This window comes from Penicillium daleae, assembly GCF_028827525.1.
Source record: "Penicillium daleae strain IBT 16125 chromosome Unknown utg000008l_segment0_segment0, whole genome shotgun sequence".
Lineage (NCBI taxonomy): Eukaryota > Fungi > Ascomycota > Eurotiomycetes > Eurotiales > Aspergillaceae > Penicillium > Penicillium daleae.
The window spans coordinates 5,966,064-5,992,246 of NW_026623156.1; the positions used below are offsets into that span (position 1 = coordinate 5,966,064).

The 26,183-nt window shown below is 51.7% G+C and overlaps 10 protein-coding genes across 10 annotated transcripts; 5 read left to right on the forward strand and 5 right to left on the reverse strand.

The window, feature by feature from the left end:
- Positions 1-443: 443 nt before the first annotated feature.
- On the forward strand, positions 444-1,568 carry N7458_010641 (uncharacterized protein; the record flags this gene model as incomplete). Its single annotated transcript, XM_056914023.1, has 1 exon — positions 444-1,568. One exon carries the CDS (start codon positions 444-446, stop codon positions 1,566-1,568), a length of 1,125 nt encoding a protein of 374 aa, XP_056762872.1.
- A 1,133-nt stretch (positions 1,569-2,701) lies between these two features.
- Positions 2,702-3,571, forward strand: N7458_010642 (aldo/keto reductase; the record flags this gene model as incomplete). The annotated part of the gene is made up of 5 exons (XM_056914024.1): positions 2,702-2,776; positions 2,832-2,842; positions 2,892-2,949; positions 3,007-3,188; positions 3,268-3,571. 5 exons carry the CDS (start codon positions 2,702-2,704, stop codon positions 3,569-3,571), a joined length of 630 nt encoding a protein of 209 aa, XP_056762873.1.
- A 1,055-nt stretch (positions 3,572-4,626) lies between these two features.
- N7458_010643 (putative gamma-cysteine synthetase regulatory subunit) lies at positions 4,627-5,559 on the forward strand (the record flags this gene model as incomplete). Its single annotated transcript, XM_056914025.1, has 1 exon — positions 4,627-5,559. The coding sequence occupies one exon, from the start codon at positions 4,627-4,629 to the stop codon at positions 5,557-5,559; it is 933 nt and encodes a 310-aa protein (XP_056762874.1).
- Positions 5,560-5,717: 158 nt separating this feature from the next.
- On the reverse strand, positions 5,718-6,539 carry bud32 (serine/threonine protein kinase BUD32; the record flags this gene model as incomplete). Its single annotated transcript, XM_056914026.1, has 1 exon — positions 5,718-6,539. The coding sequence occupies one exon, from the start codon at positions 6,537-6,539 to the stop codon at positions 5,718-5,720; it is 822 nt and encodes a 273-aa protein (XP_056762875.1).
- A 416-nt stretch (positions 6,540-6,955) lies between these two features.
- Positions 6,956-7,720, reverse strand: N7458_010645 (alpha/beta hydrolase; the record flags this gene model as incomplete). The annotated part of the gene is made up of 1 exon (XM_056914027.1): positions 6,956-7,720. The coding sequence occupies one exon, from the start codon at positions 7,718-7,720 to the stop codon at positions 6,956-6,958; it is 765 nt and encodes a 254-aa protein (XP_056762876.1).
- Positions 7,721-8,628: 908 nt separating this feature from the next.
- On the reverse strand, positions 8,629-10,428 carry N7458_010646 (ferric reductase family protein; the record flags this gene model as incomplete). The annotated part of the gene is made up of 1 exon (XM_056914028.1): positions 8,629-10,428. The coding sequence occupies one exon, from the start codon at positions 10,426-10,428 to the stop codon at positions 8,629-8,631; it is 1,800 nt and encodes a 599-aa protein (XP_056762877.1).
- A 2,890-nt stretch (positions 10,429-13,318) lies between these two features.
- Positions 13,319-16,093, reverse strand: N7458_010647 (uncharacterized protein; the record flags this gene model as incomplete). Its single annotated transcript, XM_056914029.1, has 1 exon — positions 13,319-16,093. One exon carries the CDS (start codon positions 16,091-16,093, stop codon positions 13,319-13,321), a length of 2,775 nt encoding a protein of 924 aa, XP_056762878.1.
- An 833-nt stretch (positions 16,094-16,926) lies between these two features.
- Positions 16,927-21,032, reverse strand: N7458_010648 (translation initiation factor 3 subunit CLU1; the record flags this gene model as incomplete). Its single annotated transcript, XM_056914030.1, has 4 exons — positions 16,927-20,628; positions 20,699-20,754; positions 20,810-20,884; positions 20,996-21,032. The coding sequence occupies 4 exons, from the start codon at positions 21,030-21,032 to the stop codon at positions 16,927-16,929; spliced, it is 3,870 nt and encodes a 1,289-aa protein (XP_056762879.1).
- A 1,515-nt stretch (positions 21,033-22,547) lies between these two features.
- On the forward strand, positions 22,548-24,462 carry N7458_010649 (ATP-binding protein; the record flags this gene model as incomplete). Its single annotated transcript, XM_056914031.1, has 5 exons — positions 22,548-22,831; positions 22,890-23,255; positions 23,319-23,560; positions 23,630-23,970; positions 24,040-24,462. 5 exons carry the CDS (start codon positions 22,548-22,550, stop codon positions 24,460-24,462), a joined length of 1,656 nt encoding a protein of 551 aa, XP_056762880.1.
- Positions 24,463-24,981: 519 nt separating this feature from the next.
- Positions 24,982-26,121, forward strand: N7458_010650 (uncharacterized protein; the record flags this gene model as incomplete). Its single annotated transcript, XM_056914032.1, has 1 exon — positions 24,982-26,121. The coding sequence occupies one exon, from the start codon at positions 24,982-24,984 to the stop codon at positions 26,119-26,121; it is 1,140 nt and encodes a 379-aa protein (XP_056762881.1).
- Positions 26,122-26,183: the final 62 nt, after the last annotated feature.

The following is a 26,183-nucleotide window of genomic DNA, read 5'->3' on the forward strand; positions in this document are numbered from 1 at the left end:
ATTTGAAGATATAAGATGGAGGTGGTCGAAATTACATAATCGCGGGTGTCCCCAAACTTTTGGCTAGGGTGTGTGCGCAGTCTCTGACCTTGGCGGCGGAGGACATGGACACATGAGACGACAGTGCCTGCCTGGACCCTGACACCTCAATAAAAGCATCTCAGCCCTCCTCTCCTGAATTCAACCTTCAGCCAACTTGAGTTTTCACATCCAGTGCCATGATTCTCCAACTTCCAGACGAAATCCTCTGCCTCATTTCCAGGCAACTAGATAATCAACATGATCGCCTGCAAATGGCAACCTCATGCAGACAACTCTACGGCACGTTACGCTCGACCATTTTCTGGAAGGTCAAGCTTTGCAATTATCGTCCGGAAAATAGTGCAATCAAACAAGTATCTCAATTCCTCTACACGATAGTCCGAGAACCCAAACTCGCAAGAATGGTCCAGGAGCTGGAATTAGACGGCTGGGACACAGCGGCCACTTGCGAATTCCACGGCTATCCAACAAAGGTTGATTATGACAGCGATGTCATGGAGCCGCTAGTCCGAGAAGCAAGTGGTGACAGTGACCGGCAAAAGAGCTGGATCAGTGATCTCGAACGTGGAATCACGGATGCCTGGCTAGCACTACTCATTCCTAAATTGTCCAATCTACGGAAGATCAGCTTGACCTGGAATTTTGAGGCACTCTATGTCTCTAAAATGTTCGCCGAAGCTGCCAAAGCAGAGACTCCCGTCTTCTCGCATCTTGAAGAGGCCTACGCAGCGCACTGGGACACCGAAGGTGGCGCAGACACGGAACTGATGCTGCCGTTCTTCAAGTTCCCTGCCATGCGAAAGATAGGTGGTTTCAGGCTCTGTGATGGGTTTGAGTGGGATGAGAATGGAAATGCAGAGAATTCATTGCGCCATATAGAAATTGGTTGCTCAAGTGTCACTGACATTGATTTGGATATAACCAACGCGACGGACGGACTGCAGTCTTGGATACGGTCTTGCAAGGTGTTAAAATCTTTCCGAATCAGGGACGGCGGATCCAATATATCGTATGAGCCACCTAATCAGCGAAGACTTTATGAGGCCCTTTTATTGCATAAAACGACATTGCAAGCAGTCTCAATTAGTGATGACCTGGACCCTGATGAGAATGAGAACTCATTCATGGGTGCCTTTGCGGACTTTACGAACTTGAAAACTCTACATGTTCCCTGCACAGGTATTGTGGAAAGAGATGATGAAGACATGCCGACGCAGGGTTTGATAGAGGCGCTTCCATCTTCGCTGGAGCTTTTATCCCTGTACGCCCCTTATGGGGCGTTGCTTGAGTGGGTGATTGAACAATGTGACCTCTTGCTGGATTCGAACGTCTGTCCGAATCTCAAGACCATTTGCATTGAAAGCTCCAGCTTTAGTAAAGCCGAAATCAGTCCGAAGATAGAGGAACTGGAGCGCCGATGTCAGGATGGAAATGTGTCAATGCGGACTTTCAAACCCGAATCTTTGGAAGCAGCAGCATTCTGGGACTCTATTTGGCCTGTCGATCACATCTTTGTTCGATTATGATGCCTTTTATATGAGCCACGAATACCAAAGCCTGGAAATCTTGAGCGTGACTTCACTGCTATGATGAATTAGATTGTATTCATGTGAAGAGACGTTCCAAAACTTCAATATATATGGATGTAACTGGTCATAAATAGATATCACATGAATGGAAATCAACACCTCCACCTCCATGAATCGAACCCTCAACCTTACGATTCCTTATATACTTCGCAGCGATGCTCCATCACCATCCCACGATGCCGGAGTACATCACCAAGGGGCAACCCGATGCTATACTCAATATACAGTCCCCCCCTCTACACCCTTACAACACTATTAATAAGGCCCTTTTAAATAAAATTAATAAAATAGAGTCTAAAGGTCTTTTAATAGATATACTTATATAAAAAAATAAAAAAGATCTTTATCCGCGAGGAGGTGCTGCCACCACCTCGCATGCCCACCCGCCCACTCTCCCCGCCTAGGGATCTGCCCGACCATCCGTGGAGGTTATACTCGACACTGGAGGCCTGTACCCATCACATCATATGTTTGCCCATTCTCGGGGCACACCCAAAGGTCAAGAGACCACTAGGCCATATGAGGGGGGAGAGTGACTGGAATACCAATACCGGGATTATATCCCACGAAATGCTAAGAATCCATTTTTTGGTCTAATTTAATCAATGGAGACCAAAAGCTGCGCAACGTCTATTGAGCAAGGCGTTCTACATACATCGGAAACCTCCATCACATATTTCTGGTCTTCTCCTTCATACTATGTACTGAGCTGCGGGTTTACGCCATTATCAGCGGCGAGCAAGCGAGTAAGCATCGGCAATCGGCCGATAGATCTGGGATCTTCAATCGATGTCATTCCATGGCTGTTTGGCTATATTTAAATTCTTTCTTCGGAGGTTGCGGTTTTTTTTTTTTTCCAAATCGCCGAGATACACATTATTGCATACCTCAAGTGTTCTGGTCGGGTCCCTGGGTCTTTGATTTCTCCAAAACACCACCCCACGTTGACGCCCCCACTTGGAATGATCTCATCGCTCCGGTCATCTCTACGCCAACAACCTCATCTGCCACAAACTCCTTCGTTCTTCTCGATCCCAAGTGATACTCTGGCAAGATATTTTTCATCGAATATGGCGCCCAAGCAGACCCTCCAGTCTAAATACAAACTGCTCTCCGGCCATGAGATTCCGGTCCTGGGATATGGGGTAAGCATCCGCCCATTGACTTGAAGGCGATTCCGAGGCTAACAGGTCATGACAGGTGTATATGATGTATGTAACAGACATTTTTCAGATTTCTAATACCAGCTGACAAGATCAGTCCCCCTTCTTCAACCGAAAAGGTTACCTTAGAGGCCTTGAAAGTGGGATTTCGCCATGTACGTCCTTTTGAGCAGGCAAATTGCATCAGCTCACAGTACTAATGTGCATGCCAGGTCGATTCTGCCATCATGTATCGCAACGAAAAAGCCTGTGGCCGGGCCATCCAGAGTTCAGGACTCGATCGATCCGAGGTCTTCCTTACGACCAAGATTCCTCCTGAATCAATGGGATACGAAGATACGAAGCGGGCCCTTGAATCGAGCCTCCGCACCGCAGGACAAGAATACTTTGATCTGTGCGTCAACCTGTTATTCCTCTGATTCCACTTCACTCGAGATATTGCCATTACATACAAGCTTACGCACACTACCCAGCATCCTTATCCACGCCCCCTATGGCGGCAAGGAAGCCCGCCTCGGCTCCTGGCGTGCCCTCGTCGAGGCGCAGAAAGCAGGCAAGACCCGATCAATCGGTGTATCCAACTACGGTATCCACCATCTCGAGGAGCTGGAGGAATACATCCAGAATGGAGGCGGCGGCGAGATCTCCGTGGGCCAATACGAGTTACACCCGTGGCTGGATCACTCGGACATCGCGGAGTGGTGTCAGAGCCGGGGATTGTGGTCGAAGCGTATTCTCCGCTGGCACATGGGACGCGATTTCGCGAGCCGGTGCTAAGAACTATTGGGGAGAAGTATAACAAGTCGCCTGCGCAGGTGTTGATTCGGTGGAGTTTGCAGATGGTAAGCTGTGCATGGGGGGCGAGATATGATAAGGCCTACGAATGTAGAGTTGCTAATCTTGGGGACTTTGTTAGGGATTCGTGCCACTGCCAAAATCTGTGACTCCGCAGCGCATTCAGGAGAATTCGGAGGTGTTTGATTTTGAGTTGTCTGAGGAGGATATGAAGTTGTTGGATACGGGAGAGTATAGTCCTACTGACTGGGATCCGACTGTGGACGATGACTAGGCAGGTAGTCGGTCCATGAGGGACTACAGTTGAGGTAGTTAATATAACAAACATGAATGACATGAATTCCTATCTTGTTAGAGAGTAAAGAATCGAATCTACGGCGGGCTATAGGGTTAACTTAGATTGCATCGTATAGCCCTACCTACCGTGACCCTCTCCGTGTAGGACTAGAAGGAGGACTAGAAGGAGACGATGATTGTAATCTCTACTCTCCATCAAGAATTAATTCAATCTAATTCGTCATTACGCGAAGGCCAGCGCATTAGCTATGAGAGTAGCTATAAGATGAGGTCAGTTATAACGTTATACCTAATAATCGCCGCTATTGGCAGGTCGCTTCGACTACTAGCTCAATAGTTTCACTGCTGAGAACTCGATTACGATATAAATCAAGTTCGCCCGACTATAGTCCGCCGTGCAAATCGAATCGCGTGGAGCTGGGGGCTTCCAGCGGAAACTGTGGATTTGTCAGGGACTTGGGAGGGGCAGCCGAACCATCGCGGGGTGTGCGCCTCCGAATTTCTTCAATTTCTCTCGCCTTCCACGCTCCTCCATAAACCCCGGCTGCAGGAGGAAAAAAAAGAAACCCGAGATTCCCTGTTATCCCACTGATCATCGCAATCATGAAGTTGATCCTCTCTACCTCGTAAGTCGCCGCTTCTCCCAGTCTGCGCCCAAGTCTGCGCCCAAGTCTGCGCCCAAGTCTGCGCCAGACAGACGCAAGCTTGGTGGCTAACTCTCTGGGCGCAATAGAAATATCATGAACGGCGGCCGTCCGTCCGTCATTCGCCAGCCGCTGACGCAAAAATCCAACGTTGAGCTGATCACCTCTCTGCGCTCGAACTTCCTGTCCTCGCAAGCGCCCGATACTGACGGTACGAACGGGACAAACGGGACCAACGGCGAGGCGAATGGATCACACTCCGAGAAGCGTGACTATTCCTCCTGGACGGTGGATCGCGATGGAGCTCTCTACATTCCAGCCGTGGACTTCTCACAGCCTGGACTTGCCGAGGAGCGGGATCAATACGATATTACGGTGAAACTATTCTATCTACCGGGAATTCCAGCCTCGAGGCGCTGCGCACACACCAGGGAGGCAATTGATCTGGTATTGAAAGAACTACAAGTCAAGTCTATCGATTTGCTGATTGTCTCGTTCCCGGGAATTCTATTTGATGCGGACGACGACAGCGATGAGGAAGGGTCCGACTCTAGCGGCGAAGATGACTTTGACAGCACGGTGCAAACATGGCGAGTGCTGGAGTCCCTGCATGAGCAGGGCATTATCGGACAGCTGGGCGTCGCAGAGTTTGGCAGCGAGCGGCTAGCGCGCTTCCTTCCACATATCCGGGTCAAGCCCTCCGTTGACCAGATCAACCTGAAGGACTGCTGTGTGGTGCCCAAGTCCCTTATTCTCTATGCCAAGCAGGAGAAGATCCAGCTCTTAACCCACAACGACTGCAATGATATCCTCCCGGTCGGCACGACACGAGAGCTATTGGGGCCGGCGGACAAGGGAGGTGCGGGGATCCTGGCTGCGGCGCCCGATGCCACCGATGGGATCCAGGGACACGTCGAGCCGCAGTGGGTGGTGAAGTACACGGCAGTGGTGAAGGATCGCGGAGTGGTCGAGAACAAGGGGTATTTCGCTCTGGCAGATGTGGGCACATGCGTCAAGCCCCGTCAATAAAAGCTGGCGGGGGAAGGGAGGGAGGTTGATAACAGTTCATGTTTCTATTTTTTTTTCGTGATTCAGCGTGGCGTTTTTTTCGAGGGTCCAGATGAGATGAAGTCGTTGCATCCGCCATTCGGACACATGTATATGAATGGAGACGAGGGCAGTTCCCTTTATCCAATCATGCTGCGCTTGCGGCCTCTTAACCGGACATCCTCCAGTCTCTTCAGCGTAGATCCAGTTCCCTTGTGGCTCGCCCGGTATCCATTCAGTACCTCCTCGAAGAAGGGCTCCGAACGGGGGTGCGTGCTGCCAATAGCACGCTCCAGCACATACAAATCCACCGCGCGGTCCTCATCCTGGGTACTTTGCCCTGCTAGACCAAAGTCGATCAGGACAACCTCGCCCTCCATGGAGACACCCGTCGGGCTGTCCGTAGTATCCTGAGCAGGCGAGCGCAGCATCAGGTTACTCGTCGTCAGATCTCCATGCACAACACCAGCCTTGTGCAGACCACCGAGCGTATGTCCAATGCGCTTCATCAGACCCCGCACGCGATCTTCTTCCTTCTGCAGCTGATTTTGATCTAACGAGGCAGCATTCTTCTTCATCCACGCCTCCCACTGCTCAAGAACCACCCGCACCAAGGGTCCTTCAATCCACTCCATCATCAACCATGCACCTCCCCATGCACTCTCCTCGCCGCCCTGTCCCTCCCAGTCCATCGCCAGCACGGCGGGGACACTGACCCCCTCCCGAACCAGTTTCACTAAGCATCGAGCTTCTTGAATGATCCGCTGGCGAGTCAAGCGGCGGTCGAGAATGGGATGACGGTATGGTTTGGAGGGGCGGACTTTGAGGGCCGCTGGGATGGAGGGGTCGAGAGAGACGGTCTTGTACAGGTGGGCCTCGGCGCCTTGAGCGAGGAGGGTGGGGGCTGGCGTGGTGTTGGTGAAGGGGGGGGGGAGGGCCGGAGGCTTGTATTCGTCGGCCATTGTGGTGAGTGGGAGGCCCAGCAATGAGGGAGATGTCGGTGTTGTATAGTGATAGGTCGTTGAGTTAGAGAGATATAGCGAGGGTAGGTCAGCAAGCTGGAGGTGAAAAAAAGATCCGCTCGGGGATGGTGGGGCACTTGCCGACGCCGAAACGATTGGGATGAGCAATGTAGCTGCGAGAACTGATAATTGATCTTTGATTATTCTGTATAAAGAAAGAAACCGATTATCTCTACATTAGATAGAAAGGTCTATATGCTTTTAGCAGCCTAATGTATCAGATCTGTCAAATTAATCTCTCCTCTTTGAGATATGTTTTGATGCTCGTCCCGAGCCCAGCACCTGATAAGATGGGACCATCTATAGAAACCCTCGATATTCCAATTTCAGCCCTACACCATATCAACCGACAATTCTCACTCCAATCCACGAAGAGCCTTTTCCACAACTCGAACCACTTCCTCCGGCCTACTCACAAAAGGACAATGCCCCGAATCAATCTCCTCGGTAACAAACCTGGCATCCCCGCCAGCATCCACAGCATCCTGCACCATACTCCGCTGCAAAGGCACCATGATAGCCAAATCCCGCAGACAAAACACATACAGGGTCGGTATATCCTTCCATGGAGCCCTCGTAATCTTCCCCGACGCAGCGAACCAATTATGCGTGACATTCTCCTTGGCCAATTCCCACGCTACCACGGGATCTATGTCATTATAGAACGAAGACGGCGCATTCTTCGCAAAGACAGTTCCGTCCCCGTTATTCCCCAGCTCTACTTCACACTGGAAACCGTATTTCTTGATCACGTCTTCCAGGGTATCGCCCGGTTGGATCAGCCATGCACTTAGTAGCACAAGGGAGACGATGCCCTTGCGATTGCTATTGGGATATAACTCTTCGGTTATAGCTTCGCTGGCGACGATTCCGCCATAGGAATGGGCAAGTACGAGGATGTTGTGGCCGGCATTGATGAGTTCCTTGGCTGCTGTGCGTACGGCGGCGACGTCATCGTCAAGCGTGGCCTTTGGGGGCCGTTCGTCGCCACAGCTGGGGAGACGGGGACAGCGGATGGTGAATTGGGAGTGGGAAAGGCCGTTGATTAGGGGCTGCCAGCTTGATGGGAGGAAGTAGGCTCCATGGATGATTAAAATTGCTGTAGGACTCTGGTCGGACATTTTAATGAAGGTGATTGTTCTCGCGAGTGGTTGTGCTTAAGATTTGCAGGTTGGCGCAGGGGGATGCCACGCTTAGTTATAGCGAGTGGTTATTGTCGGTAGTTGGACAAGCATTTAATTGTTACATAGATACGTGGAATCAAGCATATCTCAATGATGAGAATCCTCTGCGAATTGCATTCGAGGCTATGTAAAGCACAATTAATGGATCGAAAGGAGCCGCGTCATTTGGCCCCAAGCCGTCCTCAAATCAGATCGATTGATTGAGAGCACATTGAATAGTTGCCGACGAGAAGATCTACGGCGATTTCATAAACTGCGGTCTGTAGGCTCCACAATCGGAGGCCTGATCGTCCTTGCAAGATTGCAGTACGAATAGCCAATCAAAAGGCATATATGAGTATCATCTGAAGAAAGGCATTATAGCTTAGGCTAAAATAAATGGAGAACAATGCCTATTGAACTATCTGATGCAACTCACTCTGTAATGAGCCGTTTCTTCCTAATGAAGGAATCTTAGCTTGTATTCATAGGCAAGAAGGATATATACAACTCTCCGAAGACGCTGAGATACATTGTGAAACACGTCCTGCAATCGAGAATAGAACATCAAGGCCAAGGTACACAAAAAAAATATAAGCAGCTTCAATTCAACAAGAAGCAACAAAGAAAGATGGTATAACATACTCAATAACCTAAGTCCAAGAGTACACTATATCCAAAAGGATCATATCAAAAAAGTGGAGAGCTTTACAGCCCAAGAAAGGAATGTCAAGAAAAGAAACCTAAAAATAGTAAAGAGAAAGAAGTGACCAAGACATGAGAACGTTCCCCGCCAACTCGCTCAAACAACATCACATCAAATATCCGGTATCCTGAATGGACAAGACAGACATAACGAACAAAGACTACCACGAGAAACTCTCCTCGACATAGTCAATATTCGACTTGGCCTGTCTTCTGCGGCACACCTTGCGCACATCATCGCTCAAACCACCGTTACCACAGACTAGCACGCCCATGGCACCAATCTGATTCTCAGCCTCCATGCCAATAAGGGTGTCGATGTTCGGTCGGCCGGGGAACATCTGCACGGTAGCAGAGGGACTCTGGATTTCTTTCGTACTGCGAGGTCGAGTGACGAAGAGCATGATGCGGAGTACTTCGCGGCGGCGCTCCATGGCCAGAATACTGGTCATCCAGGGCCGGATCCACTCCAGGTGTTCCGGGGACTGGATGATCCAGACCAGGGTGAGGCGGCGGGTTGCCACGGTGCCGTCGGCGAAGCCGGCAACTAGGTGTCGGACGAAGGGGACGTGGTGGGTGATACCCACGCCGCCAGCGAAGAGCATTACCGTGCCGTAAGAGTCCATGGAGTGGATGTTGCCGTAGGGTCCTTCGGCGTAGGCTTGTAGGGTTATCCGAGAGCCTAGGGCATTCGAAGCTCGCTGGAAGAGATTATCGGTCATGCCGGTGCGGCGGCGGACGAGAAGGGAGAGAGTTGTCTTCTGCGGCCCACCGAGAAGATCTTGTCTGGCGACTGGAAGGGCCTTTTCGTCAGACATGGTCTCCTCGATCTCGCTCCAGCCGACGGAGAAGGGGTGCGAGGTCCACCAGCCAACGGCTGGGATGTAGAGGTAGATGTGCTGGCCAGGTTTGAAGGTCCAGGGGCGAGCCATGCGGAGACTGATGCGCATGCAGTCACCAGGCATGGCCTCGATAGTCGCAGTGGTGGACTCGCGGCCGAAGTTGCGATACACGATGATGAAGAGACGAGTAGCGCGTTCCAGGGCCCAGAGAATGATAGTGGCAAACAGATACTTTTGAGCTACTAGGCCATTGAGATGTACCCATAGGAAACCGAAGGATACGGCAGCAATGGCAATGTGGAGGTGGAGGAACGTCTCGTAGAAAGCGTGACGAATGGCGGATGGCGAATGTAGCAAAAGGGCTGTGAGGGCAGCGGTAGCTACCAAGCCGGCGAAAAGGAAGCTGCTGGAAACCATGGACTTTGCAACGATGTTCCATCCAGCTTCCTGGCCTTTGGGGATAGCCCAGGCAAACGTGTGAGCGAGAGCCTCGCACACCACAATACGGCCCAGCCAGCGGTGGAGGAGGTTCCAGGTATCGAAGGGAACGTGCAGCATAGCGATGAGAGGGTTGTTGCGGCCAGACATGATGATTAGAGGGATCAGGTTGACGGTCGCCATAGTACCAGTACGATTACGCACAATGCCTGCCAGAGTGTCTTCCTCAGAGTTGTAAGGCGTAGTCACCGTGCAGAGAACGACATTCATGGCAACAACACTGACAACGAGGAAGCCGTGGAACCGGCTGGGCAGGTTACCCATATTGATAGCCGCCGAAAGCTGGAATTCGCGATTGTGGCGGATCCCGAACAGGGGAGCATAGATCAAGTGCTCCTTCAGCCAGCAGAATTTGTCGTGAGCAGGTACGAAGTACTTCTGCTTGTCGTCGGTGAAAGTGGCCAGTCGTCGCAGGTGGCCCGAGAATCGGAAGGCGAGAGACCAGACATAGTATGCGGCGGCAGCACAGCCAAGAGAGAGGATGGTATAGCGAGCCAGGTCATCGTTGTAGGCTTCATACCACATCTCCATGGCACTGCTCTGCTTTCCTCCTCGCTTTTCGAACATCTCTTGGGCACTGCTTAGTCCCACAAGGGACAGGGCGAGCAATAGGGATTGCATGATATCACAGGTTAAAACCGTGGTCTTGGAAGATGAGTGGTCTAGTTGATTTCGGGCAAGACCAGCTTGCTGTAGAGGTTAGGGAGTTGGAAGGCAAGGACAAATTACCAAAGCCTTCTAGAAGCGTTGTCGTTTCTCCCTGTCAGAGATGTCTTGGACGAATGCAAACCAGAACAACACCAGGCTGCTTTAGAAGGCACAAGAAAAGTGGTGACTCTCAAGCAAGATCCAACGGGTCTATCAATACGTCGCGGACTGGCTGGAGATGGTGATGATAGGGCCTGCCTAGACTGAACGTATTGGTCAAGAATCGAAGAGAGTTGTAGGTCAAGGCATCAGGTTGATGGAAAGTTCCGTTAGTCAATTGTGTGCACAGCACGGAATGAGAGGAATAACAGAGCCACCCGAATAGCTAGCAGAGGCTGCGTGTGTTTGTCGGTGGGCAACGAAAGGAATGCTAGTGATCCAGTCACTGGCAAGGGCAAAATCCGCAACTGGAGCTTGTCCACTGCATCAACAGGCAATTGTCCGAGAAACGAAAGGAGGCGACAAAGGCAAAGATGGAAGAAAAAAAGAATGACAATAGCCTTTTGTCGAAGAGACAAAGAAACGGGAAAAAAAAAGGAAAAGAGGGGAACAATTGAAGCCCTGCCTACAAAGGGGAAATGAATCGAAAAACTACTTTTTTTTCCTCTTGGGAGTTGTTCCATGCCTTTCCTGAGGAGTGGGGATAGATGAGACAGGCCAAGCCCGCCCAGGGCCAACAAGGAGAATATGTAGAAACGAGTAAGGCTGGGCCGATGGAGAGAGACCTTAATTAACCATGGGGACGAACTGCGTATCATCTCATCATGTTCGGTCTATCTATCCCGAACCCTTCTCTTGTCAGAGATCTAGGGGGAAAGGGAGGAGAATTGTTTGGCGCCACGCTCTCAAGCCTTCGGCAAGGAATGTTCATCCCATCATCGATCACTGACAAGTGAAGGAAAGGGACGGGATTGCCCTGTCACGAATCGAAGAATCAAACCGTCAAGCTTGTTTGGAGGGGGAGCTCAGGGAGGAGTACGTAGTATGGCGTCTGGAGTCAACCTTCCATGTTCCATGGGATCGAATCGGGTACCTGAAGGACCCATCGTCACGGAATGTCGCTAACAACAGTAACCTGACATGCGACATGCGACAGGTCGAGGGTCGAGGCAGTCGAAGGCACTTTTGGCGCCCGCAAGTGGCAGGGACACGGTCGGGGAACGGTGACTGGCCAGCGATGAAACATCCCAGCTCAAGCCTGAAGCAACAAGCGCCAGCCAGCCAGCAGCAGCCGAGCGTTGATGGCGCTGATCCTCGTCATCGCTAGGGTTGGCGGACGACTGGCCGTTTGAGATTGGACCTTGCTTGATTGATGGGACCAATGGGGGATTGTGGGTGGAGACTGGAAAGGCACTGAAGAGGGAAAGGTGTGGGTTTGTGGAGGAGGGTTGGTGGACTCTGCGACACGGAGTCACGCGCGAGTCACGGGGTTTTGAATGAGATAATTAACAAGATACGAACGAGTATCTGCAGTGTACCTTCCCGTCCTCGTGCTGATTTGATGATGTGATGAAATCAAGGTTAGACTCCACAGTACAATTCCTCCAGTACCGACGGAGAAAGCATCATGCACGGCTGCATGTATGAAGCATCTCTCGGATCCTTGAAACACTCAACGATCAAAGCTAGCTACTTATCTTGCATATTTCCATGGAATAACTCTTTGCCTCTGCAGTGTGCTCGGTCTGCCGTACTCGGTACTTGCTTCTTACTTGATTCCTCCTCCTAGTCTCACTCCTAGTCTCCTAGTACTCTCCCCTATCTCGGTTCCTAATGCTTGGCACGCCGGGGCCTTCATTTATGTCAGACTCCAATCTCCCCTAGATTAGTAGTACTAGGAACTAGTAAGACTGTCTAGCAGATGGGGTATTTCCCGCCGAGTTCACCCCCAAGTGCCTATCAAATTCAAGATGATAATTAATCGGATACTAAAAAGATCCCGCAGTTGTCGTCACTCACTCAAAAATCTGTGCTTTATCGCTGCAGGCGGCTGAAACAGGGATATAGGCCATAGTTAAACCGGTAGACGGTCTCGGGGTCACGCCTGTCCTTTGCAATGTCAGCCCGATAACCACATTGGCCGAGTCCAGGGGAGAACTTGGCGGTCTCTCCTCTTTGGTGGACGGTCAATTTTCCCTGCTTGCCCCAAATAGAGTGGGCCTGTCAATGGCCTCCAGCGCCGTGGTCTAGGTCTTTGACGCTGGATGATTCAACGATCTTGATTGACGGGTATCACACTGTCACTCTTCCGTGAGGAGAATTATAGATTCAAACTCAATTTGCATTCTTCATGCACATTGATACTGCAGATCCGACACTTCTAAGCTTTCAGGTGCCACTCTAAGGTAACAGGAGGTGGGGGGAGGTGGAAGTGTATATCCAAGCTGAGGCTATGATCTTGACCCACGGACGGGTAATCAAACAAGCAAATGAGTAGAAAACAAGGAAAAGAGACGGAAGGTTCTCAAACAGACAAACAAGAAAATAACAGCAAAAACCAGTCCAAGGCCGGGGGTATCAAATAATACAGGAGGTCCCAAACACCAAAAAAACCCCAAATCTAAACAAGAAGCAGGCTCACACCCACTATCGTTCACTGATGTTCACCCATGGGATGACAGGGAAATGAACGGCCTGGGTCTAGGCGCCCAGACAAGCTCGGGTATATCGCACTCTCGCATCAAACTATCAACAACACCCGTTTCAAATGAAAAACGCGACAAGACATCCGCGTCAAGACCAGTTATCAGACCCTGATAGACAACAAGACGCTGATCTCAACCTCAAGAGACTGGTGGTTGGTTCAGAAGAAGCTAAGCTCGTCATCGCTGTCCTCGTCTGAGTCAGGTATGACCATCGACTTCCGCCGGGCCGCCACTGGAACACGACTAGGGAGTATCGAGGTACGAGATCGTCCGGACCTGCGTCGGTCCTTCGCTCGATGAATCTGCTTCTCAACCACTTCCAGCTCTGACTCAGAGTCCGACTGGATATCGGCGGTCTCAGAGTTCTTCTGATGGACAATCACGACTTCGACCTTAGTGGCGGACTTTGCTGTCGTAGGGGGCGGAGCTGCCTGCTTGGTTGCAATCCGGCTTGATAGTTCACGTAGAACACGACGCTGTGATGGTACCGGCTGCAGCGATGGAGACTTTGGGGTAATGGTGGCGGATACGAGTCCACTGCTTCTCGTGCGTCTCGCTTCTTGATTTTCCACAACGACAGGGACTGGCCGTCGTCGTTTCGCTGGTTGTAAAGGTGAAGAGTCTGTGCACTCAAGGGTTCGTTTCAAGCCAGCTGATGGAGGCGACGATGTCAGACTTGAAGGAATTTCCATGAAGCGATCAGACTCGTAATCGGACCCGGGTGAGCCGCTGTCTGTGGAGCACGGGATGCTGGGCACGGGCTTTGCAGTCAAAGAGGGACGACCCCTGGCCATAGCGATCGGGAAGGCGTTGGACTTGATTGCTGGAGTACGAGCAACCCATTCTCCAATACTCTCCTCCCAACGAAAGCAGCCATTCTGCAGTCCGTGCTCCTCTAACTCGGACGAAGATTCCGGACTGGGCTGCTTCTCGTCTAGAAGAGAAATGACCGCCTCTTGAACCTCAACCGCCCACACATGATCATCTGGCTCACCAGTGTTCTCTGCAAACTCCATAGCAGCTTCTACAGCCACTCGACCAAGAAAGGTAGATAAAGCTGGCGCATCGGTCATTTTAGGAAGCCGGGAGATCATGCGGCGAGCCTCTCGGCCCATGTAGAGACGTTCATCGTCTGTCGTACCGCCAAAACATCGGAATGCTTGTCGCACTAACGAGGCCAATTCCTTGAGTAGACTCGAGCGAGACGCCAATGTCTCACAATATCGTTCTATCATGGGCGAAGAGCCAATCGAGTGACGGTGGGGATCGCTTAGAACTGCATCGTTGCATTGCAATAGACAACTCGCCAGTAGGATGCCGCCTCGTCTCAGTAACTGGTGGGACGGGAGAGAAGTAACATGTGAGAGCGGCTGTGATTCCACGTCTTTCTCAAGGGTAAAGCAAAGATAGTCGATGACATGACCAGCCTTTGTTCCTTCATGATCCGAGTCATCGAGCTCACGGGATCGCGAGATGTGCATGCCGCACAGCGCTGCCAATAGACTCGTCACATGGTTGGTCAGCGCATCTTCCACCGGGACAGGACACTTTCGAGAAAGATCAGATTTGTCAGTCATTGAGCTGGAAGAGGTTCGTGTGGGTCTGTCGGGGCCAAGGCCGTGGTTCTCTGTATGGCCTTGTTCCGGTACTGGGACCGCAACAGTCGGCAAGATACCAGCAGCTGAAATCAGAACACCCTCAATGAGCCGGGAGGCTGCAGCCAACTTATGATCCCCTTTGGAAAATGATTCAGTCGCCCGAGTCATCCATTTATTCCATAACTGGGTGGCCATCCATTCTGGAGGCATAACACCACGCATGAGAAGCTTGGAAATCTCACTAAAAATGTATGAGTAATGAGACGAGCCCACAAGTGCGTATCTGCAGAGCATTTTAATAGGGTCAACCACGTCAACCAATTCGGCAGAAGCCCTGATGGTAACGGGATAATGATAGCTCTTTCGCGTAGATAGAAATGCCGAAAGTAATGCTTGGCATGCGTCTGGCTCAAGCCATCGAATTCTCTCAATCACTGTACAGACTACTGGATCTGGCAACCACTTGTTCGTTATCATGGCCGACACCAGGTGAAGGCCCTGCGCTCGAACGGCCTCCCGGAGGGGCTTCCATCCTTGACCATGGGGTGCGTAATAGCTTTCCAATTCGGTAAAATAGGCGTCACACATGTCTTCATCCCCATGAGGGTCAAGCTCGTCCTGGACATCCTGCTCATTCGCGATGAATTCGGGCAGTCGTCGTACCACTGTCGACATCAGAGATCGAGTTCCACGGAGAGGCTGGGGTCTTGGCCTGCCAGGACCACGTTTGTCAATGCGCGTATTGAACAGAAGAGTTAGAAGGTTGGCCTGGATATTATGTAGTATGTTGGCGAGTTCCGGGTCACCGAAGTTGTCGAAAAACCCTTGCCACCAGGGGTCCTTCTTGCCATGAAAGAGCCGCGGTTGTGCATGTAGATTCGTCGGCCTCTCCTGCTCGGCCGAAAGTTGTGACTGGGCACTCCCTGGTGCTTCCCATCGCTTTCCCGTGATCACCGGGGTTGCGAGCTCAATTGCGCCGGGCAGAGTCCGACTGGCTTCCGGGCTGTGCATTGAGAGTCTTGTTCGTCTTCTTCCTCCTCTGCCTTCTCCCCGAGACGAGTATTTATGCCGCACGCGCCGCTGATCAGCTTTCTTGCCTGGGACCCAGACCGGGTCGCCCTCATCCGCGTCTGATCCAAAGTCATTCTCCGGAGCTTTCACAACATCGCTGGTATCTTGTGCATGCGTATGAATGTTTGCATTATGTTCATGTATGCTCGCATCGGTGGCAATAATCGCCAACGTCTCATAGTGCTTCTCAAGTCGGCGGTAAGTGGAGGTCAAGGGGCGCAACATGCGCTTGGCCCACCTTGCGGTGGGTTTCACGTCGTCCATTGGGAATGTATCGGGATATATCTGACAGATAAGCCATATGGCTGTAAGTGCAAGAGTTAGTGTCAATCGAAGTTGTTCGAAAAAGGATTCGACACGTACTCCAGCAACGAGGCTCAACTGCGACTCGTCATGACGCACACAAAGACAGTCTCCACGCCTAGCGCCTAGACATTGCCAGCCGCCAGCTCGTGATAAATTCAGCAGGTAACAAAGGTGGTAATTTATGTACTGCAACTCAAAACTAAGAGATGCGTGTTAAGGTAGAATGCAGGAAGAATCAACAAGTACGTCGGGCAAACAATTGTCACTCCGCGGCGAGCAAAACAAAGTAAACAAAGGTGGGTCCCGAACGCGGTCAAGCGCCCAGGCCGAGAACGCAAATGCCGAGAGCTTGCTGCACAACATGAATCATTTACAACAGAAGGAAAGAGACGTTATTTATAGTTTGATCCGTCATCGTTTATTATGACCCAAATCACAATGCTAAATGCAGAATTCTCAGGTACATAGGGCCGTCGCATCGTCAATGCACATCGAATATAGGGCCATATAAGTACAACCAAATCCATGAACCTTCCCATGCACTGCCCAGGAATAAGATCAACAGACCCAGAACAAGAAAAAGAAAACATAGAGAGGAGAGAGATCTAGAATAATACAGTATTTTCCCGCTCATCAAACCGAACCAGGTCCCCATCCGAAAAACGATCATGGGAGTATTTTGTTGTTAAGACAAGAGAAGGCCAAGAAAAGAAGATGAGAAATGAGAAACACCAGCGTTGAAGGGAACAAAATTGAGTCAAATTGAATAGTATTCATTCACTCGGACTGATTTAAGCCTTGGACTGCTTGGATCCACGAAGCTTGGGGTTGGCGGCGGTGCGCTTCTTCTTAGAGCGAGAAGAGGTCTGGTCACTGCCCTCGATGAACTTCAGCAGGTCGTCAATGCTACGCGAGTCCAGGCCGGATCCAGCGGTACTGGCGGTGCCAACAGTCTCAGGAGCGGTCTGACCGACCTGAGGCTGCACCCGAGTTCCCATGGTGGAAACGCGGGGTGTGATGTTGATGCGGCGCAGGCGACGGGCCTGAATGTCCTTGGCGTGCTTCGCAATGGAGACGGCGTTCTGAGTGAGCTGCTCCAGCCAAGTCTCAGCCTCCTTGGTGTTGCGGTCCTCGGGGCCAAGCTGAGCAAGGAAGATGTTGTAGGCTTCGCGCATCTTGCCAACAGCAGCCTTGGAGTCCTGGTCCAGAGCTAGAGCCTGGGCAAGCTGGAAGAGGATGGTAGCAGTGTTGATGGACTGTGGGCCAAACAGGTTCTCACACACGGACAGGGATGCCTCGAACCACTTGCGAGAGTCGGCGTATTGCTTGAGGTGCTGCAACATGACGGCGGCGTTGTTCATGGTAGTGATCGAGTCGGGGTGGTTAGGACCATAGATGATCTTCCAGAGATCCATGGCGTGCTTGATATACACCAGAGCGGTCTTGGTGTTACCAGAAGCGTGCTCGAACAAGCTCAGGTTGAGGTAAGCCAGAATGGTGTCTGCAGAGTCGACACCCAAGGTGCGCTCAGTGACGATGACAGCCTTGCGAGCCAGCTCCACGGCCGCCTCCTTCTCGTCGGTCTGGTAGTACAGCATGGAAAGCTGGTGATACAGCTTAGCGACCTCGGGGTGGAGGATGCCGTAGATCTGCTCGTGGAGAGACAGAGACTCCAGAATGAGCTCCTGGCCCAGTTGCTTCTGGTTCTGCATGAGCGAGATGCGGCCAGCCTCCAGGGCCTCCTCAGCCAAAGCACTGCGCGGGGAGGCATCCTTGACCAGCGGGACGATGTTCAGAATGTCATCCGCAGTGAAAGTGACAGCCGCCTTGGCCTGGACAGGGGCGCGGGTGGGGGACTTGTTGTCGCCACCCTTCTTTTTCTTCTTCTTGTTGCTGCCATCCTCCCCACTGCCGTTGGAGCCGTTAGTGACGGGAGCGGGCTCCTTGACCTGGTCCTTGGTGAAGGCAAACTCGCGAGCACCGAGCTGGAGACCCAGCTTGATGGAGATATCACGCAGGAGCTGCAGGTGGCGCAGGGAGCTGACCCATCCCTCCGCAAGAGAGAAGCGGTAGCGGACGGAAACCTGCTTCTCCATCTCAACACGCAGCGACTCGGGAGTGACCTTCTCGAAGGAAAAGTCGCCCTCGGGATAGATATCACGCAGAGACTGGTCGATCTCAGGACGAGGAGCAGAGTTGACATCAGTACCCAGCAGGCAGTTCAGGAGATGAGTAAGGCAGGGAGCGATGAAGGGAGCGGGGACATTGCGCAGGTAGTGGTTGGCAACATGCTTGAAGGCACGAGCAATCATCTCCTGGACAAGGAGAGTGGACAGAGCCTGGAGACGGGGACCCTTCTCGGTGGAGAGCTGGGCCAGCTTGCCGAGGTAGCGGATGTTGATACCACGCTTGTGCAGCAACTGAGTGAGCGATTGGCCGTCCATGGGGAAGCCAACGTCGCCATCATGAAGGTCCTGAACCAGGTCGGGCATGATCTTGGTCCGGAGGTGCTCGCAAGCTTCCCGCACTTCCTTCTCATCCTGGGCCCACTGCTCCTTCTCCTCTTCGGTCTGGGGAACCTGGCCACTGAAAACATCAGGATTGAGAGACAGGTTGAATCCAGAGATGTCAACACGATCCTGATCCTCGCTCTTCTCCTCAGTCTTCTCCTCAGTCTTCTCCTCAGTCTTCTCCTCAGTCTTCTCCTCAGTCTTCTCCTCAGTCTTCTCCTCAGTCTTCTCCTCAGTCTTCTCCTCAGTCTTCTCCTCAGTCTTCTCCTCTGAACCCTCCTCGGACTTGGTCTCCTTTGAGGCCTGTTCGGCCTTTTCAGCCTTGCGGCGCTCAACCTCAGCCTTGACATATGCGCTCATCTTGGTGCGCCAGTGCGACTCAACCAGCTCAAGTCGCAGAACCGACATGCGGTGGGGGTAGGCATCGCTGCCATCCTCCTCCTGCCACAAAGCATCCAGAGGTGCCACACGGTACAGATCAAGAACGTACTTGCGTCCATCAGTGCCGAGCAGACCCTTGGTCTCAACGCTGCCCTCGAGGTCATGACGCTTGCCATCCTTGTCCCAGACAGGGTGCTGCTTAATACGAAGGGCCTTGGACAGCTTCTCAAAGACAGGCTGGAAGTCGGGGTGAGTGGCCACAACCTCCTTGCCTTCGACACCACCATAGTCAATCTGGTGTTCGCCAGGCTCACGCTGCTTGAAGATGCCAGGGACGATACTCTGGCCGACAATACGCTTGCCCAGGTAGTCGACCACGACGGTACCAGGAGTGAACAGACCCTGGATATCAAGCTGGTTCACAGCCTTGATGCCCAAAACATCCTTACCAACAGCCACACGAGCAGCCTCGTCACCACCCTCGGAGGTGAAAGTACCAACGCCATCAGCACCGAAGGAGTAGAAGATGTTGTTATAGACAAAAATCTGCGCATCCCGAGCCTCAGTGGGGTTGAGAGGAGCGACCTCGCCGCGGGCGACCAACACCGCGCCACGAGCAGCAGCCTCATTATAATCAGCGAACAGCTTGGAAGTCAAGCGCTCACGGAACACACGATCCTGAACAGTGTCACGGGGCAGCTCACGGGTAGTCTGGAACTCCTCGTTCCAGTCCCGCAGGGTCTCGGCATTGTCCACGCCAGAGATCAAATAGCTCTCCTGAGAGCGTGTGATATCCGGTTGGTGGGCGTTCTGGCTCGAAGTAGCGGGAGTCACGAGCCAGGGGCTGTTCGGGATGGCGTTCTGGAAGGGGAAGGTGGTCAGGAGATCCTTCTGGTTGTTGGACTCCTGCAGAGCCTCAAAGGCAGTGTTGAAGGAGGGCGACAACTGAGAGATCAGAGTGAGGAGAGAGTGGGCATTGCCCTTCACGTTCTTGGGCATAATAGTTCTGGGGAAAGGATCGAACTTGGTGCTCGAGCACTTGTTCACGAAGAAGCCCGAGACGTGGGAGGTAATGGGGAACTGCTCCCCCTCGTTGGTGGTGACCTGGAGGTAGAGCAGGTGGCCCTTTTGACGGAGGTTGTAGGGCACCGGGTTCCACGGTGATAGTGAGATTGACTTCACGGTCTTAGGAAGAGGGGTCTGTTCCTTGGGCAGAATAGTCTGCAGCGAAGACTCGCCGGTCAAGTTATACTTGGCGAGCGAGTGGTCCTTTTCCGACTCGCCAGCCTTAGCAGCCTCTGCCGAGATCGCATCGTGCAGCGAGAGACCAGCGGAGATACCGTGCAGGTTATCCACACGGTCACCAGCCGCACCAACCAGCTCCCGTGTTCGCACAATATGCATGCGGGCCTCCTTCTCGGTGTAGGGATCTTCCACCAAAACAATCTCGGAGTTGGCCTTCAAGTCGGGGACCTCGGACAGCTCGACAAAATCGTTGATGCGGGTGCCATTGAACTCAAGGTGGAAGCATGTGTACTGGAAGGTACCGGGCAGCTCGACGATCGATTGGCGGACATCTTGCACCTGTTCTTGGCTTGAGACCTGTGGGGTGGAGGACAACCGAGTCAGAGAGAGGTAATTCTATGGCGCCATGCTATGTTAGAGCACATACCATCACCTGGATCTTGTGCGGCTCATGAGGAAGCTTCACGGAGATCTGGAAGAGACCTGGACACGAATCAGAAAACCGCCGTACCGCCCTAGCTCCAATGATGCCACATACCGCCCGCATTGTCGTCCTCGGCAGCGCCCTCGGGGTGGATGCCATTTGTGGGCTCTTGCGAAGCCTGAGCAACCTCTATTCGAGGGTCAGTATACCATTGTTGAAGCATGTTTCGTCGCGGTCGTTGGCTTCGGTTTGGGGTCTCGTGTGACCGTTACCGCGCGAGACCTTAAGGAATAGACGGACCTTTCGAGTGCTCCTGCTCTCCATTGGGTTGCGCCATAATGTCCAATCGGTGAATAAGATAGCTTCGGCAAGGTCGGGATGCAACGAGTAGCTACCTCACAGCTGCGGAGGTGAAGACGAAACCGATCAGGAAGGAAGGAAAACAGCGAGGACCTGCGGGAACTGAGCAGGGATAAAAGAGAAATAAAAAGTCGCTATAGTACAAAAGGGATCAGGGCAATTGAACCAGGTAAGCCAATAACCCCGGACCCCAGAGAGAGATGCAAAAGAAAATCGTCCGGTATGGGGGAAGGAACAGCGGTGGAACGGAGGAGAAAATTTCGCGGATGCGGCATACCCTCGGAAGTGCTCGGGCGGTGGGTTCGGGGAAGAGGCCGCGGAGAGTCTCTCTTCTCCACAATGTGCGAGAAAGAAGACTTGGAAAAGACACAGAGGGGGCGGGAGCAGAGGTCACAAAAATGGCCATCATGCTTTGCATTTTTACTATGTTTACCAATCTCGCTTCAAGTAGGAGAGAATGTACTCAAGAATTTAGTATAACTAAGTTAGTTCCAATTTAGGGTGATGACATAGTTGTGCTTGATGCCTCAGGCCACTAATATGTTGGGGTTCGGAGAAATCTAAAATCATCCATCTTCCCAGGGACTATGTATATGATCATTACAGAGAAGGGGAGACTATATTGATTTCTTGAATTCTCAAAACTCATACCTAAGTGGTTCTGAAGTATCTTGGATAATGTTTATCTTCTTCCTGAAACGGCTATAAAGCTTTAGCCCTGTTGCCCGCTTAGCTGCGGATGAAGGTGGTTACCCCCAGCAAATTCATCGAGTATGAAATGAAAGAAGTCTTGAAGAGGTAACCTGAACTCGAGCTGAACATTCAGGCCTTCGTCTATGGATATTATGAGTTGAGCTTCCATTGCACTAAAGGGTGTGTGCGTTCTAGATATACACCAGCTCCTAAAGCAACTCTTGAACGATGGGTTTGGAATATGATTAGGTGGTTAACCTATGTAGAGACTAACAAAACTCCAAAATACATTTTCATGCACTTCAAATCATCCACAGGATGCATTTTCTTAAGCGCTGCGAGATGTCTGAAGTGCCGAATCACCAAACCCCCCAAATGCGACTGCCAAGCCTCCAGTTGTCCACCATTTGGGCTCCACTAAGGCTAAGCCACAATGCTCTTCTTCCTGAACACGCATCCTCCTCACGCTGAATCTCATCTAATATGTTTCCAGTCTCTCCTTAAGATCGTCTCCCGTCTTATTCTCTGCTCTGTGTCCTTTTCTACTCATCAATTTGGGTCTCACACCCCGTCCATTCTCTTATCTCTGAAACACCGTTCCCCCTGAGGGTGTGGCGCTGAAAGTCCCGAAGCCTCAGCAAGTGTTGCGCTGTGCATCCGTTGGATACGAAGTACAGGTTCAAGGGTTTGCAGTGCTCCAAAAAAAAGTAAACAAATCTAAGAAAACCCGGCCTAGTACCAGGTTGGGGCCATTGAAAAAGACCCAGAATTCTATATCAATCGACAAATCGAGTTCAAGATGCTATGGAACAGGCTGGCACGTCCTCCTCCAACATTTGCCCAACGGGGGTTATTTAGACCATTTCGACACAATGGCAGAGCTCCGAAAGCTATTGGCCAGCGATTCAATTCCTCAAATCCGCAAAACGCAGGTCAATACAAACCCGATCCCACTGACCAAAATGAGTCGGAAGAGGGCCAGGGCAAGGGTCGCAAGAACGATTCAGACCCCAATTTGAGATCTACAATCCTGAAGATGCTCGAGACAGCCGCTACAACGGCTGCTTCAATCGCTATTTTAGGGTAGGGCTACTTTTTATTACACATGGCTCACGCTTGCAGGCTAATCTTGATTTCGCAGAGCGGCGGGATACTCCTACCACCAGTACTACAAGTACCTGATCCTGGATAAGATGGACAATGCGTTCAACCCAGGGGATCCTGCTCTTGAGGTTGCGGGTGTCGTATCGGGAAAACACCATTATCGCGATGAAGAGCACTGGGTTGTTCGTGACGAGCAGCCCAAAATCGACGACATCGTGTCTGGGCGACGTGGTGGCCATTACTATCTGATTATTGGTGAAAAGGGCACTGGAAAGACCTCCATGCTTCTCGAAGCTATGCGCAAAATTGACGGAAACAGCTGTGCTATGTTTGAGGCCCATGCTGATCTAGAGATCTTCCGGATTCGGCTTGGAAAAGCTCTCGACTACGAATTCCACGAAGAGTATGTCAATCCTCGGCATTCCTTAACCAAAAGGTTTGAATGACTCTGACCACAGATACACAGTTACATCGGCAGCCTGTTCAGCATCCGCGGCCCACGAGACACTACCCCGCTGTTGGATATCGAACGGGCTTTCAACAAATTGGAGAAAGTTGCACTGAGAAGAAGAAAGGCGGGCTCGCCACCTCTCATCCTCATTCTCAACAGCACACATCTTGTACGAGATGACCACGATGGGCAAGACTTACTCGAGATGATCCAGCAACGCGCTGAGCAGTGGGCTGCAAGTGGCCTCGTTACAACCAGTAAGTTGTCTTCAACCCAACTGACACCATCTTTTATGTTTCACGTATTTGTCTAAGACATTCGAACAGTTCTCAATAGCGATGACTACTGGGTATATGAGCGCCTGAAGCGCTACGCAACCCGCATGGAGGTCATCGCAGTTTCAGACTTACCCAAAGACAAGGCGATGACCGCGCTCTGGCAATACCGCAAGCAGTTCTGCCATGAGGACCTGCCTAGCTCGGTTCTTGAACACGTCTACAACAAGGTTGGTGGCCGTCTCTCCTTCCTGAATCGCGTTGCCAAATCGCACGATGTCTTGAAGACTTGCGATGAAATTTGTCAGGCTGAAAAGACTTGGTTCCTCAACAAATGTTGGATTCTTGGTATGGATATGGATGACGATGTGATGGACGAGCAGAAGTATTCGGTGAGTTTCACTTCTCTCTTATCCCATCGAGGGGCTGTGGGTATTCTGACAATGCTAACACAAGCTCAGTCTGCTGCTATGGTTCTCGCAAAGGCCCTCGTGGACCTTGAGAACGATATGGAGAAGAACTATGACCCCCACAAGGGCCACATTCTGCCCGAGATCCCCCTACACAAGGCACGCGAGATTATGACTCGTGCCGATTTCATCCAGTCCTACGATCACGACAACATCTTCACCATCAATTCGCGAGCCATGGTGCGCGCCGACTCCGTGCCCATGCAGCAGGCCTTCCGGGAAATCTGTGCCATAGATGGATTCGAGAAACACCTGGAAGGCACTCTGGAGCGCATCGGTGACATTGAAAGTCTCGGCCGCACGCGTGAACTGACGATTAAGGACCTCTGGAACCAAGGCAAATACCGGATCGTGGTCCGGGATACCAAGGGACGCGAGAGCGGGACGGTAGAATTCCGCAGTTGCGGAACGTGAAGGCGAGGACGACGATTAGATGTTCTGGACTTGTGTACTATTATTTTCACGCTACTTATTGTTATGTCAATGTATATGCTACTACGCCATGAAACCTGCAAATCCTTTTATCTTAAATGCGTACGAGCTGTCTCCTGTCATGACAGCCGGGTCTTTTATCCCGACTTCTCTCGCTTATGTTGAAGCTGCTCGTAGGACACAGACTCGGGGTTCATTTCCACGCTGATCCACAGCTTTTTTCAATGATGAAATATGCATCGCTCTGATGTCTCATAGTTTCACGGGCTTGTAGAATAAATATATCTTATCGGCTTAAATTCCGATTGTGGAGTCTGCAATTTAATATCTTGAATTCTTTTAGGTATGCATAACCTTGGAAGCTCCCAGCAGTGACATCATCACGCTCTCACCGCCCAGCGCAATCATTGCACTTGCCTCACTCTTCGTCTCACAACCTCTAAGCTCCCTACTCCTCCAATATTCAAGTGTAGTGCGTGCGACCTCTTCTGAAGCTTGAAAATGTCCCCTCGAAAGAAAGTTTCATCTGGCAGCGCCCAAGCGCAGCCTACACCTGACCCCAAGGATACGAAGGATGTCTTGAAGAACGTCACGCCCAAGTCGAGCTTGGCGCGTATCCCCTCACCAGCCCGCTTCTTCTTGGTTGTCTTCGGAAGTCTGGTCCTGAGCTCAGTGTTGTTCACTTTCACTGCTGGCTTTACACAAGGCGATCTCGGGCTGGTGAGCAAGCACCTTGAGGAATGGTGGGAAGTAGCGGGATTGATCGCGTGGAGGGGCGTGGAGGTTGCTTTGGCATGGCTTCTAGGCTTTGACGGTGAGTGCACTTTCTTTAAATGGGGAAATTATCTGTCGCAAGCGCTGGGAGAAGAGAATAAGCTAACTTGGCGGTTGCGATTTCGCTCAGGCTGGGATGTCGCCTCGTTCCTCTTCCTGACACACCTACCCACCTACACTCTCCTGTCCTTCTTCTACAATGTCCGACCGACCTCAGTGATGGCCTCGTATGCGATCACTATTCTCTCGACGGTGATCCCGTTCGCACTACTGCGTCGGCCCGCCTCGGTCCATGATCTCTCCCACGCGCCCTCCGGCGCAGTTGCCAATCGCGCTATCTTGCAGGATCGACCAACGACCATCTACACCACTTTGGCCGCGACCTCGATTTTCAGCGTTATCCTGTACGCTAGCTACGCAACATGGTTGCCCGCAAAGCTCGTCGTACACTTCGAAGGCATTCCAGATATTAGCGCCGTGCACGCAGGTCCCGCCGGTCTGCCGGTCCTCTTCCTGACCCTAATCCCCGCTGGTCTAGCTGCGCGCGACTTCTTGTTTGTCAGCTCTACCGGCCATTCGGAGGGAACGTCTAAGGAAGCGGACCAATCTATTAACCGTCAGGGTGAATATTTGGTCATGGCGCTGTACCGAAAGACCTGGGGCCAATTGTCAACGAAGACCAGGATCCTCACCTCGCGAACTATTCTGCTTGCTACAGGAGTGCTGGTAAATACGACAGTTCAGGTAGCGGGCACAATCCGAAGTGTTTCTGTCGAGGGCGCATTTACCTGGGGAGCGGTCTGGGCTGTCGCGACAGTGGCAGTGGGAGCAACCTTTGGCTGGATTGAGGCGGTGGATGGAGTATAGATACTGGTATTAAAAGAGTGCAAATTGTTCGAGGACAGTGGGGAGATGGTGATCTATCAGCG